A 15,541-nucleotide genomic window follows, 5' to 3' on the forward strand; every position below is an offset into this window, starting at 1 on the left:
GAGGGAATTGCAGCACTCTCAGTCAGAGCAGGGAAACTTGGCTGTGCAGACAAAGCTGCCCTGTCTTGCTTTCTAACCATCCATCCAGAGCCAAGGTATCATCCCAGCTTCAAAATTTTGTGGTAGTTGTTCCATTTGGCCTCTGAGATTCAAGGGTCTGGTGTTAATTAGTGTTAAATGTTAGACTTGTATTCCTAATGAATTAATTTATGCTTATATATTCTCAGAAATATGTAATTGTGCACTTCTGCTGGGGTTTCCAGGTATCACTCTTCTAACAAGGTGCTTGTGATCCACACAGTAGTTCTGATGCAAATGAGATGCATTTGAGTAGTCTAGCTCAGAATTAGGATGGAGACATTTTGGTAACCATCAAACTATCTATGTACATGGGAAAATACAGACCTGACAGAGGCGTGGAGGAATTGTTTGCTGATTCACTCTAGCAGTGAAACTGCTTTCCATTGTTTCAGTTTAGTGAAAATAACGTTTCAAAAGCTTAAATTAAAAAGAAGCAAATTGTTTTATTGCTTTCTTTCTTGCAGCCTCAGTCTGTGAAGATCTTACAGAATGTCTGTCCCCATCTGATTCTCTCCCCCATGTGCCTGCTTGTCACTACCCAATCTTGCAGTTCTTGTTGTCTTTGGTGTCACACTCCTGGGTTTTTCTGCTCTGCTCCCTCATGCTACTGTACCACTGCCTTCAAATACAGTTAAATTCAGCTTGATACTCCATTGGTGCAAAACAGCATTAGCTCAGATAATCTTATTTTAGATGATCCTGTTTTAGAGAGGCATTTGTGTCTGGAATCCCAGAGAACTAGGATCCCTTTTTAGTAGTTGCTCTCACTAGAGTGGAAGGTCAGTAGCTGCCCTTGGGACAGAAATGGCTCAGGAGCTGCTTTGAGCACAGGGATGATCTCCCTTGGCTCCAGCATTCTCCATGTGCTTCAAGACCAATTGTCCTTCAGGAACTGCCTAGTTCGAGGCTCTAGAGAGAGCAGCTGGGAGAGCAGAGCAGGGACAGCAGGAAGTTTTCTTTCAAGTAGAAGAAGGGAGGGAAACTATCAAACTTCACAGCTGCAGAAGAGCCCCTGTGCTGCCTCTGTCCTTGATCAGGGTCAAAATGGGCTCTGAGCTCCAGAAATGCCCACGGGCAGTGGGAACTTGGGGTTAGCCAGCCAGACACAGGGTGTTTCAGCATAGGAAGGAGCTTGCCTTGCTTTTATTTGTTGTGTGTACAGGCAGTACACACAAATAGGTTTTGGGACTTCACATGAAGGGAGGTTTCCTGAGCTTCCTGCCAGAGGCAGCTTCTGAGACCACAAAGCCTGTATTTTATTTGCTTCTTTATAGCCAAAAGATGGCTGAGTGGTTTTATGGCATTTTGATCTTCAGAGTGAAGATTTGTAACAGTTTGTCCCAGAATTTTCTGTTTGCCTCCCCCCTCCCTTTTTTTTTTTTCAGTGTTCTTTAAATTCTTGGCCATTAAATGTCTTTATTATCTCTTGGCCTGAGAAGTTTCATCTTATCTGAAGATTTTTAAAATTTTTTTTCCCCATCTTTAAGCTACTTTTTAACCAAAAACTGAGGGATAAGTGACTGTTTTGGAAAAACCTTAAAAGAAGAGAAATCTTTAGATGTAGCCAAAAGTTCCATGTTTCAGTTCTGGTGTTCAGTTCTCTATTGTTTCAGTCTCATTTTTCCTGCAATATTCAGACAGCTTAGTTTGGTAAAAATCCCTCCAAACTCTTTTCTTTCAGGCCCTGGATGTAATGATTCTTCCCAGTTTCTAAGAATAACATGCTGGAAATCACTCTGACTCAAGTATGGGGGCATGGCCTATATGCAGATTACTCTTGTGAAATTTTATGGGTTTTTTGTTATTTACCTTCTGAGTGTTCTAGCACTTGTGTCAGTCCATAAGGTTCCAGCATGCTGCTCTCCTGCAGCAGAGGGGATACTTAACTCTTCCACAAGGCTCATTAAGCTTTTCCAGTGTGACCATTGTGATTCCACAGGTAAAGAAGCTCATGGCTGAGTGATAAATAACTTGGTTCTTATTAGAAATCTAGTAATTTGCCCTACTATTCAGTGATAGAGCCAGGAAAACCAGTGAATTTACCCAAGCCCAATAGTCTCCATCTGCTAGAATATGTTTAAAAGACAAGCTCTGTCTCATAGATTTTGCTGTCTAAGCTAATATTTGTCACCTTCAGAGTTTGCAGATATTGGCAATTTCCATGGAATTTTCTCAGGCTCACAGTCTTCCAAGCCTCTGTAGAGCATGTTGAAGGCAGCTGATGGCAAACCTCTTTCCTTTGCCACCTTTTGCTGAGCCCTACAAAGCAGCCCATGGACTCCCACAGGTCAGATGCCAGTCATCTTAACTTTATGCTTGAAGGCTCCAGGTGAAACAAAATGAATTAAGGATTTGGAGAGGGGGTAAAAAGCACATACACAAGCTAGAACACAGTGACTAAATATATGCCCACCACGAGATCTGGGATGGAAGATTACACTTACTTGTTGAATTTGCCACTTGGAGAGGCAGAGACAGTAAGCTTGACTTTTATTCCCATGCTTGACTCTTTGACATCTTGTCTCTGCTGGCATGAGGCATGTCTGCTGTTCAGTGATAGTGGCTTGACATTTCCTGTTGCTTTGCCTTGACTCCATTTCCAAAGGCAGTAATGCACACTGGGAGTAGCTCCCAAACTGGCAAAGGCAGCCTTTGGTTACATCCCTGTTGATTTTTAAATGCATGTTCCTCCTCCTCCACAACTACTTCAAATGTATTCATGTCAAATGGATCTGAGAGTGTCCTACTGCTGGCAACTGGTTCCTTTAGTGTGGTTGCTGGAAGACTTTGCTGTTCTTTTTCTTTTTCTTTTAGGAAGAGTGAGAAGATCCTCATTCCAGCTGTTTCCTGAAATCTCCCCAGTGTGTTAGTATGAAGAAAAAGAATTACCACATGGGGAAAGCTTAGCCCTATACTTATGCCAAATGGTGAAATTTAACTGGGTCATTTAATGTCCATTCCTTTAAAATTGAGACAGTCTGGGGCAAAAATCTTACAGTGGCTCAGATCATGACTATGTTAGAGTCAGTCTTGATTTGGCAAATTTCTGTCACATTTTTCCTGATTGGTACTGACCTGCAAAAGCACTGTATAATCTCTGTGATAAATTATTTTTAGGGATGGGCTATCAAGAACCATTTTCCTTGGCTTTTGGCTAACTGACAGATATTTGCTCTATTGTCTCAGAGAGATCTTTCACAGACAGCAGCTACCCAAGATCGTGCTAATAAGCACAGCAGAATAATTAGGTGATGAGGACAGCTCGAAGTGGCACCAAACCAAGTTAATCTGTCTGGTGTGGGTGCCAAGTGCTGCAAAGCTCTGGTACCTGGGTTTCAGTCTGGCCTCCTGAGCTGAGTACAGAACAGCAGCTGCCCTGCTCAGGTTTGAGGTACAGGTCAGTGCTACAGACCAGCCCCCACATGCAGGGCACAGTTCTCCAGTGCTAAATCAACAAAAGGCAGGAGTGCAGGGAGGGAAGGAGTGGGCTCTGTGGAGATGGGGCAGCAGTTCATTGACAGAGGCATTGTCTCTCTCTGTTTCTGGACTGGTAACACAGTGCTTATGAATTTTTCCCATTTACCCTTCCCCCTTCTTATCCTCTTAGCTTCTCACACAATTACAGAATGAGTCTGTGTGACTGTATGAAAGGCATTTCCTCCTTTTACTTTTTTTTTAAAGTCAGCTTCAGCCCACCAGCTGCTTTCCATTAGTGTTACACACACACTCACTAGGAGGGAAGGGCATAATGCTTCAGGCACTGTTGAACAGCAGAAATCCTTCAGAATCGCTGTCAGGGAGAGGCTTCTCAAAGTGGGTTGTAGCTAACAAGAGTTCAGCACACTGGGACCTGTTCCTCTGGGGAGTCTTCATGGAGGAGCTGAGGTTTGGGGACAGAGGGGGATCAGAGACCTCGTCTGAAAGCAAAGTGTGAGAGCTGGGAACAGACCTCTCTCCATGTTTGCTCTGGGTATCTTGTCTTGTCAAGTTTTATTGATATTAAGTATTATCTAGATGTATATACAGACTTCCTGGTGAGTACTACTGCTGTATTTATTATTTGTGATCCTTGGAAAAGGCCCTTAAACTTTCTTGAGCTATCCCTCCTTCATTGAAAATTATAAGATTAATATTCATTAACTTTATAAACTCTTCCCCTCACCATTACTAGTGGAGAAAGTAGCAAGAATCCTGTAAACTGTTGTTTGTGCTGGTTTTTTACACCTACATTAAAAAGTCATGGGAGGGACCCCATGGGAGATAGCAGCTAGGGGCTGGCAAAAAGACCTGGGAATTTCATCCTAGAAACATTACATTGTAGAAGAGCACAATGGGATCAGCTGCACAAGGTCAGATTCTGGTTCCTCCTGTCATATTGGATTGTACTCTGTTTCAACAAAGCTGTTTGTTGAATCCCACACTGTTCAGCATATTCTGTGACCATGAGCCTTGAAGTACAGGTCATTCATCTCTTGGGGAGCAAAGGGGGATTTGGTTGTTGAGTTTGTGATATGCTCAAGGGATGTGAAAATTGAATAGAAATCTTGCTGGCTTTGCTACTGCTGTATGATTGACTCTGAAATACTGTTCAGAGGGTAAGCTTTACTTCACTTAGCTGTCATTGGATTAATAAGTTCATTGATAGCTTGGTGGGTTCCCAGAGAGGAAAGCCATCAACCACATTTTGTCAGAACAAAGTCCTCTAATGTGCTTTAATAAGAGAGAAGAAAATTTAATCTCTCTGTCACTTTCTGCTGCAGAATGTAATCAGAATCACCCTGCATTCTGTATTTTTTAAACCTTGGTTTTCAGGAGAAATAGAGGGGCTTTCTCTGAGGTTCTGCAGTAGCTTGAAGTGTGTTCTGGTGGAGGCTGGCTGCAGGGTGGTGATCTGGAGGACCAGGTGAGGTCCGCAGGATCCATTTTCCTGTGCTGATGCATCTTGCTGTGAAAAGTGTGTGTCCTGAAATCTGGAGCATAAGCTTGATTTCAAATATTTTTTGTAGCATGGAGGAAATTGGTCTTTAAAAGCTCCAGGCCAAAATGTCACCTCTTTCTCTTGGCTGCTTGCCATTGTCTGTCTTCTATAGGCTATGAAGATGCTAACTGAATGCAGTGCCTTCCATTCTTAAGGCTTTATTTCCTCAAGCATTTATTTGGTAAGAAAGAGGCTGTTCAGGGTTCAGCATCTCCTTTGATCTCTCTGTCATAGGCCTTCTGGAATGCTTATGCAAAGCCATGGGGCTGAAGCTGAAGAAACACTGAAGGTGGGGTAGGAGCTTGCTTGCCATGTCCCTTTTCTGAGGCTGAGCAGAAATTGTTTGTCTTGGACCTTTGTTAAATGTGAGAAACTTGAGTCCTGTACAATGCTAACTACCCAGGAGTCCTGAAATACACAAACCAAGCAGTGAAAGGGAATTGTCTCTTTTTTCATTTAGCTTTCTCCCACCCCTCTACCCTCCATGTACAACATATTAAGTCATGTGTTCAGCTCGGCAAAGCAAATGGTCAGAACACCATCCTGGAACTTTAGTTCTTTTGCCCTACCACTGCCCTCCCATAGAGTACTCCAAATATTTGTCCAGTTGGTTCTGTTTTTAAAGGGGAGACAAGGGCATTTCTCCTGTTCCTGGAGATTTTTTGTTTTTTTACTTTTCAGACTCATTAGTTCCTGTAATGAGTTGAAGAGTGAATGCAGCGCTATAGGGCTATCAATGGAATTTTGTATGGGATAGCAGACAGCCTAGATCTAATACCTCAAACCAAGTGAGGGTAGGTGTGACCACTAAGTTCCATTGTCTGTTTTGAAGGCAAAGCAAATTCTGCATCTTTGTAGGAGTTTAATTGCTTTAAAGTACACCCTAGCAATGCAAACAGGGTCTAGTAATGTCAGTATTATTTTTGTGATTCCATCTGTATAGGAAGTCACTCTTTGTAGGTAATTAATTAAATCACAGTTGTAATCCAGCCCTATGCAGGGAGAGGCGAACACTGCTTTTTTCAGTCTTTTCCATGGCCCTGCATAGGAATTGATGCAGTGGACTTACTGGCCGTGGTCAAGTCTGGCTTTTGAAGGATGTGGCAGAGATTCGACATCTTGTGTGCAGTGTACCACTGCAGCAGGAGGTTTGTGCATGTGCAGGGAATGGAAATACTGCTTGAGAGGTGATTAAGAACATGATATTAGAAAGCTGCAGACTGGGGAAATGTGCCCACTGTTCCACTTTTAGTTAGAAGCAAGCAGGAGCTGTGACTTGGCAGCTGTCCTGTCTCAGCTGGCCATGTCTGTCCCTGCTCCCACCTGAGAAGTCTCCTGCATCCCTCTGTGAGCATCTTCTCCCAGCTGTCCTGTAGCATCTCAAGAGTATCAGAAATACTGCTCTAAAAGGCCATTTATTTAACCTGATATTTTTATCACTGAAAATCAATACACAGACAGTATTTGTTTAAAACTTTGTCTCTAATGGTGTAATGCTCTGGGAGAGCTCACAGGGTGTTAGTACAGCTGATTGAACTGGATGTACATGGTATTGATACATCCTGACACTGTGTCTGTCTGCTGTTATTAAGGCCTGGAAGTGGTGAATGTCTGGAGGCTCGATTGGTTAATGCCTGTGCACTCACATGTGTTTGTATTGAAGGGGTTTTGTCCTCTTTTTCTCCACTACACTGACCTCCAGGCTAGGGTTTGGTGCTCAGAACATTTGCTAACTGTTCTCTGTAACTCACTGCCTCCAGAATTTGAAGTCTAAATGCCATCTAATTGCTAACTTTCCTCCAGGTATATAATCAGGTTTTTAATGATGGGACCTCCACTTTGCTGGTGGAATATATACATTATATATTATATGGGAGTTTTCCTCCCTATAATTCAGCTATTTCAACTAACTCAAAGCTTGAGAAAATCTGTCATGTTCAGTTCACTGGAAAAAGATGATGAGGTATACAAAGATACCAAACCATTAGGTCCTAAATGGGTCACTCCTGTAATTGACACTTGAGCTCCATGCACCCCAGAGAACCTGGTTATAAAATTGAGGTAATACTGGAGCTGATTTGGCTGTGAAGGAACTGCCTCAGAGCTGAACTGCTGTGCAGTTGTAGTTCTACCTGTATAAAAAATACACCAATTGGAAATACATGCTTGCAGTTATATTAAACACTGCAGTCAAAATATCTTCAGAGGCTGTAAGGATTCTGTGTGAGCAGCTGAGATGATCAAGTTAAGTATATATTGAACTGATGCAAACAAAGCTGAATCTGAAAGCATCAATTTTCTCTTGTTTTGGTTTAATTGAAGGTGAGTAAAAGAGAAGTTAGAGGTCTAGATGAGCCAAATACTAGGTCCACTCACATTCTGTGAAAATTAACTCAAGTCTGGAGACTTGTCAGTTTGTCCTTGTAGATTTGTTGAATGCTTTCTTGATATTTGATTTCAAATGCATTTCTCTTTACCTCCGAAAAATCTAACACAGTATACATGATGTATAAAGTTGTGAGGAAAAATTGGAACCAAATTTCTTTTTAATATACAAAAAGAGTCTATAAGAAAGTCTAATGATAACTGCTTTAAATAAAGTATTCAAGAATTGCAAAAATTTTCATAGATAATTGATGAGACAAGGGGGGAAAAGGATAAAAGTTGAATGGTTATGATCATCCAGGAGGAAATCTAGGAATCTTATTTTTTATTGCTTGTCAATATTGCCCAACAATTGTTTCAAGAACAACCTCAGTGCATCTCATTTAGGAAAGGTGTAATTAGTCCTGGTTATTGCAATAATTTTTTCACTTTCACTTTTTTAACAAGTTGAAGTGAGATTTTTTTGAAGCTATATTGTGTTAATGCTGTCCTGTGCCAGTGCTCACAGGGGATCTGTTTGGCTGCACTTTGCTTCTCCTTTATACCTCCCTGATTCCTCCCCTCAGCTCAGCAGCTGACAGTTTACATGTGTATGTGGCCAGTGCAGGGAATGCTTAACTCCATGGCCTCTCTTTTCACAGGAGCTCTGCCTGTTTTACTTCTGTGAGCTGCTTCTTTTCTCTGGCAGACACCTCTGCCTCTGAGTTTGTACACCTTATCTTTTAAGGCTGTCTGAGGATGTGGGCTCATAGAAAAGTCCCAGTGCTTTGGAGCATGACAGATTTTAGAATATATGGGTGATACAGAAGAAATGGAAGAGTTTAGTGGTTGGCCAAATTAGTATAGAATCACAGTCTTGTTTGCTGTTGATATATTATGACTTGGCTGTGTTGTTACATCACTTAAATGTGGAAAATTGTTAGATGTCATCTATGCAGAAAAGGGAGCAGGATTGTAAAGATTCTTACTCTTCGAGTCCTGACAGCATATGGGAACCTCTAATTAAACAAAAGTATGACTGAGGTATCTTCCATAACAAAGGACAGTATTTATGAGCTCTGCTAAACTGTCACATTTCCATTGTTGTTGACATTTGTAGTGAAACTCTTGTGGTCTGCTGCTTCATTCCTTTGTCTGTGACAGACACCCATTTGGAAAATACAAAGTGCAGCCAGTTAACACTGAATGATCTTAAAACTAGGCTGAACTTCTGTTTTCATCAGGGAGGAAGATGATGCCATCAGCTAATTTGGTTGATCAATAGCCCTGCTGGCGATAAGGTTTCAGAGCTTGTGGTTAAAAGCTGATTGCACTGGATCCAAAATAAATTTGATCTATTGGTTTCCACAAATGTAGCATAGCCTGGAATGATGTTTCAGTGCTGATGCTTAACTGGTTTTAATAATGATGACAGACTAGACTGGTGCCTGCTGTGAGGACTCTAATGCATGAACCCTGTGCAGCTGAGCACTTACTTATGTTTTTACAGTAGTGTGGAGCTGTCACTCTCTAGCAAAAGTTCATTATTCTAAGACTGGGAAGCATTACAGTGTTTGCTGAGCAAGTGTAATGACATTTTTCCTGAAAGCAAGCTTTGATTCTGGTCTCCTAACAAGAGAGAGGTGCTGGCAATGGTTAGACTTGGTTGTTAGTTGAGGTTGGAGAAATGTGTCACTGAAAAGCGAAAAGTTCCATGGCCAAAGTGCAAAAAAGTGTGCAAGGCATATATGTGATAACCATTTGGGTATGCAATTTTAGAATGGATTCAGCTGTGTTCTTTCTTCATGCTGGGTGGGACCATATTCTGCAGGGAAGACGGACTAAAATTTAACTGATACTTTCATCTCTGTTCCAGTGACTATATAATGGCTACGAGACCCACAGAGGTCACACCATCACCTGAAACTGGAGACACAGTTGAAGTGTGCACAGGTAAGCAGTTGTTCTCTAAATGTATAGCTGATTTGTAAGATTTATTTTCTTCAATTAGTCAGGTCTGTGGTGATAACAGTGACAACACTGTTTTGCAGTGTTGTGTTTTTGGGGCTTCTTTTGTAGTGTAAAGAAAATTCTGTGTGACTTTGTCAGCTTTCAGTATTATGGAAAAGATGTTTTCATGTGCAATACTGGAACAACATATCCTGTTGGAGGATATTCCTTTTGATTCTGACTTGGATTTTAAAAGCAGGATGTTAGAGCTTGAAGAGCTGATTGTTGTGCCTGTGTAGACAGACCTGCAGAGGTGGGAGCCTCTGTCTGTGGGAGCTGTATCAGCACCCCCAGCAGCCTCTTCCTTTCTCTGCTTCTGGCCACAAGCAGCAGTTTGTTACTTATTCTTTAATCTGGTGGCATGGTCTGATGCAAACAGTGTGAGGGGATGGAATAATAGGCAAGAAAGGAAAACATATTACTTATGCCAGAGACTTGTTTACATTAAAGGACATCCCCTTTGCTGGTTTGAATATGAGGAGTAGCATCATGTCTGAAGCATCTCTGGGGAAGTGGCTGTCACACCATTTCATTTTTCTCTCTTTTCTTTGGCTAATGTTTTGCAATCATCTTAAATGTTTGTGTCTCAAAGGTCATCTTGCTTTATCCTTTAGAAATATATTTGCCACTATCAAAATATTGTTAGAAGAGATAAGTTAGTTGAATTCTGCCTGGCAGATGGATAGAGGTGAAGAAAGTGTAATGATAGATGCTGAGCACTGTTTGGTTTCTTAGATTTATAATCTAGTTTGTCACACTGTCTAGTGCTATCCCAGCAAACTTGTGTAAACCCACGCATGAAAATTTTGTACTCGGGTTCACTAAAAGATTTAGAAAAGAGATCAGATTCTGACCCAGGTGATAGGAAAAGCAGGAGATGGCTCATGACCTGAAGTGTTGGCTCTAAATCCACCAGGAATATTTCTGACCCTAAATGAACAAAATTTTAAACAGTTAAAGGTTGTTGCACTGTTGCCAAGGAGTTTAAGATTCTCTTGGCTGGACCTGGATAAAGTAATTTTAGAATCTTCTGTTTGCTTCCAAAGTAGTGGAGAATTGCCTCACCTCTCCCTCTTCATAATTAGCTCATGATGTAAAGGCTCTTGGAGGCTGAAATCCCCACCCTTCACAGTGCAGTCAATTAGACTGATATACTGAGGTTTTCCTTATTGTCTGTAGTACAGGTTGCTGTCCAAAAACAGTCAGAACCCAATGTTAGTGCTACTGAATTCCATGACTTTATTGCCTGTCTGCCAATATCTGATATTTTTTATGAAGCTAGAATTGTGACATTTTCTGAGAATCTTGTCTATGGTTTGGGATTTTTTTTTCTGTTCTTTTTTAATGTTGAAACTGTCTAGTCCTTGGATTTGAGGGACAAAAAGATAGAAAATATGTCCTGACTGCACCCTAGGAAGTCAGAGACCATAGAAGATCCCCAAATGAATGGTTTAATTTCAATATGATTATTGACCTCCCAAATCAAATGTTCCCTATGCTTTTTGCAGTTTCAATTTTTGCACTGGAAGAAGCATCCTTTTCTTTGTTCAAGGAGCAGAAAGTCCTGAGTTAATTCTCTCTGTGCACAGGAGACACAATGAAATAGGCAGTACACATGCAGAAAAAAAATACAGAATACACAAACTTTACAGAGAAAGTAAAATGCTTACTCCTGCTTCTTTTCTATTATAGTTGGCTAGAACATAGCATAAACAACTAATTTTTGAGAAGGGTTTTCCTCTTTAGGGCAGTAACCTAGAAATTGAGTATTTTATTTTTAATGCCATAAAACTGAAGATAGGCAACCATAAGATTTCAAAAATCATCAGTGGATGAAAGGGAAATAGGCATAATTGTTTGAGTTTGGATTTTGTTATGCAAAGATTTTTTTTCCAGTATTAAGGTCCTCTTGTATTTTATTGATTCAAGTATCATTGAGCATTCTACCAATTTAGTGTTATGTTGGGCTGCTTCACAGTGCACTGAGAGTAGGCACCTTTAGCTTAAAGGTGGCATCCTTTTAGTGGTGTGCAAAACCAGAGCACAATGTTCACAGCAGAAAACAAACAAGAGCTTTGTCTTTCTGAACCCTGTCTTTTTTGCTCAGTACTCTCACATAGAACAGTTCCAGTTTTCATCTGCATCCAGCACTAAGTGTCTAGTAGTCATTTTATCTTTTTTGACATAATAATATGGCAAGTGCCAGTCTCTGGAACTACAGGGAAACTTGGGGGATTTCTTCTCATTCATCTGAGGCAACTGAATGTTTGCAGCTGAGCAAAGCATGGTTGAAGAAGAGTTATTGCTGGAGGGGTGTACCCCACACATCAGTAATAAATGGGAGTCTAGAGGAGGCACTGAAGTAACTGATGGGTCTGCATCAGATACTCTGTGCTGCACAATGATACAAGTCTTGTCCCAAGCCAGCTGGGTGCTGCTCCTTGGCAGTGTTTGGAAATCCTTTCTGTAGCCCCCATTCTAAAGTTAGCATCACTTCTGATCTAGACAAGGATTTGGAGTAGTATCTTGGCAATGTTTGCTTTTGTGGCAAGACTTATGTCTGTTCCTCTCAGACATCCTTAGAATCACTTTTTTGTTATGGTGTGGCATGTTTTTTGGTGTGGTTTTGGGTTTGTTTGGTTTTTTTAACACTTTCCTGGTTCTCTGAAATACCAGTATCTCATTAAGCTCGTCAATAATGCCTGCACTAGAATCCAGCTTGCTTTCTCTCTGTACAGCTCACAGTTCACCAGTGTACATGACCAATGTGCAAGTCCTTGTTTCTCATTTAGATAGCTTTTGAGTTGCAGAGCTCTTTGCCTGTCTCACAGTTTGCCATTTTGTTCTTTGAGTCATTGGCTGTATTAGAAGGCATTGCAGAATTGATGATTTTGGGGAACTGCTTTCATTAAACTTGTTAAGCTTTTGTTTTGCCTATCTAAAATAAGCCAGATCAGCTTTGACAAGTTTCCTGGAAGAATACCATACACATTGTCTAGTTGCTGATATGGAAGACAGGAATGGTCAGATGTGTTTCTAAAGACTCTGAAGCCCCCATCATGCTTGTTTGACTTGAGAAGCTCTGTGTGCCTGCTGTGTGACCTGTCTTCTCTTGCTGGTTCTTGCTACAGGAGCAGCAGGAAACTCATTGAGCCCTGTGGGAGTCTTAACAAATCCCAAACCCTTGGGATTATCTCTGTTGTCTGGGCCACAACAATACAACCTGTATGTTTTCTCTGACTGTCTCATTCACTTATTGCCTGATGAGCAGCAGTGGAAGATAAAAAGGCCTTCCACTGATAAACTCTCCCTAAGGGCAGCCACATGCTATTGTTATAGAGACAAGTGGGACTCCAGTGAGAGTTCACTTTAGATGGTTTGAAAGATGCTTTGGTCTCAGAGTCAGCCCAGGTCACTTGGAGAGCAGCATGCAGGTCCTTGGTGGCTCTGCAGAGGGGTGGCCGTGTCACCAGGCTGTGCTGGACACTGTGGCAGCATCCTTGTGTGTCCTGACACGTGGTGCTGGCTCTGGGCTGGGGAGCAGGGAGGGGACAGGGGGAGCAGATCTCAGTATCATTGTTTATTTCTCAAAGTGGCCACTGTCTGATGCAGCTGTGTGGTGGCACAGTTTCCGCCCAGATAAGGCCCTTTGGCAGAGATCCCTACACGTACAGGGCACACGTTGAGACAGAGCATGGCCAACTAAATCATTGCTGGGAGAAGACAATAATTGTGTTGAAATAATGCCTTGCTTATGAAGGAATCCTCCAGCTGTGGGCATGTATTATGTCAATTGCTGTAAAGTATTAATTGAACAATGCAGTTGGCTCAGATGTGCAGTGATGTTATTGCTCTGAGTATGTATTTAAGTATGTATTTAATCACAGGGGTCTTAGTACAATGGTTTGGCCCAAACCACTCAAAGTGATGCCTCAGTGTAAGGGTCAGGGACAAAGTGCAGTACTTGTGTGCTGAAAGAAAATATACATAAGAATGTTGAAGTATCTTAGATCTTATAAAAAATAAAAGATCAGTGATGTTTCATAGCGTGAGGTTTTTTTTGTTCTTTTTGTATTTTCATTTGGACTTGGGAAAATCTGAAACCAAATGAACAATTTTCCAGTTGTGGTTTTAGGACTGTGGTGGTTGGGGCTTTCGTGTCCTGCAAGACAATTAAATTAATTTAAGTGTGCTTCTTTGTCCCTGAAGGAGTTGTTGCTTTTGTTTTGGCACAGTTTTTTAATGTGGAAACAGATATCTTGGTTTTGGAGATTATTAATTCTTTTCCATTTTCAATCTTTTTGCCAGTGTGGAATGTCCCTCAGGTGTTGTCTCCTTAGAGCACTCAATAAAGAGCGAGGAGAGGTAAACCAAACTAAGTAAAGAACATTAATAGCTAAAGACATTGACAGCAATTTTTATTGACAATAAACCAAGTATGATCACTGCTCAGATGTAGATAGATACATGCTCTATATAAAGTATATTTTTTGCATAGGCTGGAACCCTAGGCACCACTATTGTCAGCCTAATGCCAGTGTTGCTTTATAGGAACCAAATATAAGAATTGAAGCTTCACCTTTCACTCCAGCACTGAATTATTTACAAAGGAGCTGACTGAAACTGAATGGGCTGCTCTAGCTTTGAGGCTTCTTCCAGAATTTAAGAGATAACATTACCCAAACTAAGCAATACCACCAACTTTCAAAAATTTTCATTTTTTTTTCATGTTGCAGGAAAGAAAAAATCCAAATTTCAGACTTTCAAGAAGTTCTTTGCCAAGAAGAAGAGGAAAGAGCCTCCACCTCCCAGGGGAGAGAGTAATTTAAAACCTTGCCAGTCCAGCAGCGATGTCAGCATCGCTGTGCTCGACACTGCTGCACTTCATTCGCCGAGGGAGGCTGGGTAAGCTGGCGGGGAAGGAAAATAAATACAAGTGGACCTCTCACAGCAGTAGGATGAATGCATGAGTTGGCCCCTTAGGAGAAACCTCTGTCCAAATTCGTGCAAAACAAGCCCTAATGCTGATGAAGGAATTCCAGGAATTTCCTCTTTCTTTGCTAGTCAGAGAGTCAGCCTGGAAAGGAGGGGGAGGGCAGCCAGGGGCAGGGGTGATCCAACTCTTACTCTAAGACTGCAGATAGCCCAGATTGGTTTGACTGTTTTTAGAGTTTGAAATCTGTCTAGGGAGGTCTGATCAGCAGCAACTTTACAAGAAGAGGATGATGACAGAGTGCTGCTAGTACAGAGAAATGTGAAGCTGTGTGGTTGTTTTTCAGCATCAGTGGTGCCCTCTCTCATGGCTGCAGTAAAGAGAAAATTATTTCTGGGGTATAATCAATGTGTGTTTGCTTCTTTAACTTTCTTACCTAGCCCTTTAGGCATAGATACCAACTGAAGGCCCCTGGTTTTGTGTCAGCCACCCCTGCAGGGCTGTGCATGTGAGTGAGGCTTGCAAGTCCATAAGAGTATTTCTCAGCTCTCTGAATAGTGTTAGTCCTTTTCTCAGTCAGTATAGTACAAGCTACCACCTTCACTGCAAACACTGCTTCATTAATAATCTTTACACCATCAAACTACACAGCACCTCTGTAGCAAATCTCTGACTGACTCTGGCCTAGAACAGCCCTGTGAGTGTGGTCATGTCTCCTTCCAGGAGTGTCATGGAATGGTGCCAGGTAACCTGTCATTTGGCTGTTCTCCAGCTGCCCATCCTCCCCCGTTAGCACCCAGCCAGGTCTCTGTCTGGATTGCTCTGGGCTTGGGTTGTGGGGCCAGCACACACAAAGTGTGACAAGGCACTGGCTGTGTCCAATGGTTTTGCTGCAGGAGACACTGGATGGAGGTGACACAAGCAGAGGGCATGAGCAGCTGCCTGTAGTGGGACATGCTGAGATCAGCACTGCTGCCAGATGCTTCCTATCATCAAATGATGCATTTGGTGGAGCTGGACACTGCATTTGTTTGGTGGAAAACTTGGAGATCCTACTTTCTCATGGGTGCTTGTTTCTCCTTGCCCCACCTTTCCCCACTTGCTCTGTGTGTCATGGAAATGTTTTGGGAATGAAACAATAATCTATTTATTTTGTTTGTTTGCATAACAGCAAC

General features: G+C 41.8%; 1 protein-coding gene across 1 annotated transcript in view; it reads left to right on the plus strand.

The window, feature by feature from the left end:
* Positions 1-15,541, plus strand: part of KIAA1210 (KIAA1210 ortholog) — a 40,355-nt gene that overhangs the window by 6,244 nt on the left and 18,570 nt on the right. Inside the window, exons 2-3 of the mRNA XM_056491699.1 lie at positions 9,300-9,376; positions 14,170-14,338. Of these exons, the coding sequence (XP_056347674.1) occupies positions 9,300-9,376; positions 14,170-14,338 (246 nt within the window). The remainder of the gene's footprint in view (positions 1-9,299; positions 9,377-14,169; positions 14,339-15,541) is intronic.

The sequence above is a fragment of the Oenanthe melanoleuca genome, chromosome 4A, assembly GCF_029582105.1.
Source record: "Oenanthe melanoleuca isolate GR-GAL-2019-014 chromosome 4A, OMel1.0, whole genome shotgun sequence".
Taxonomy (NCBI): domain Eukaryota; kingdom Metazoa; phylum Chordata; class Aves; order Passeriformes; family Muscicapidae; genus Oenanthe; species Oenanthe melanoleuca.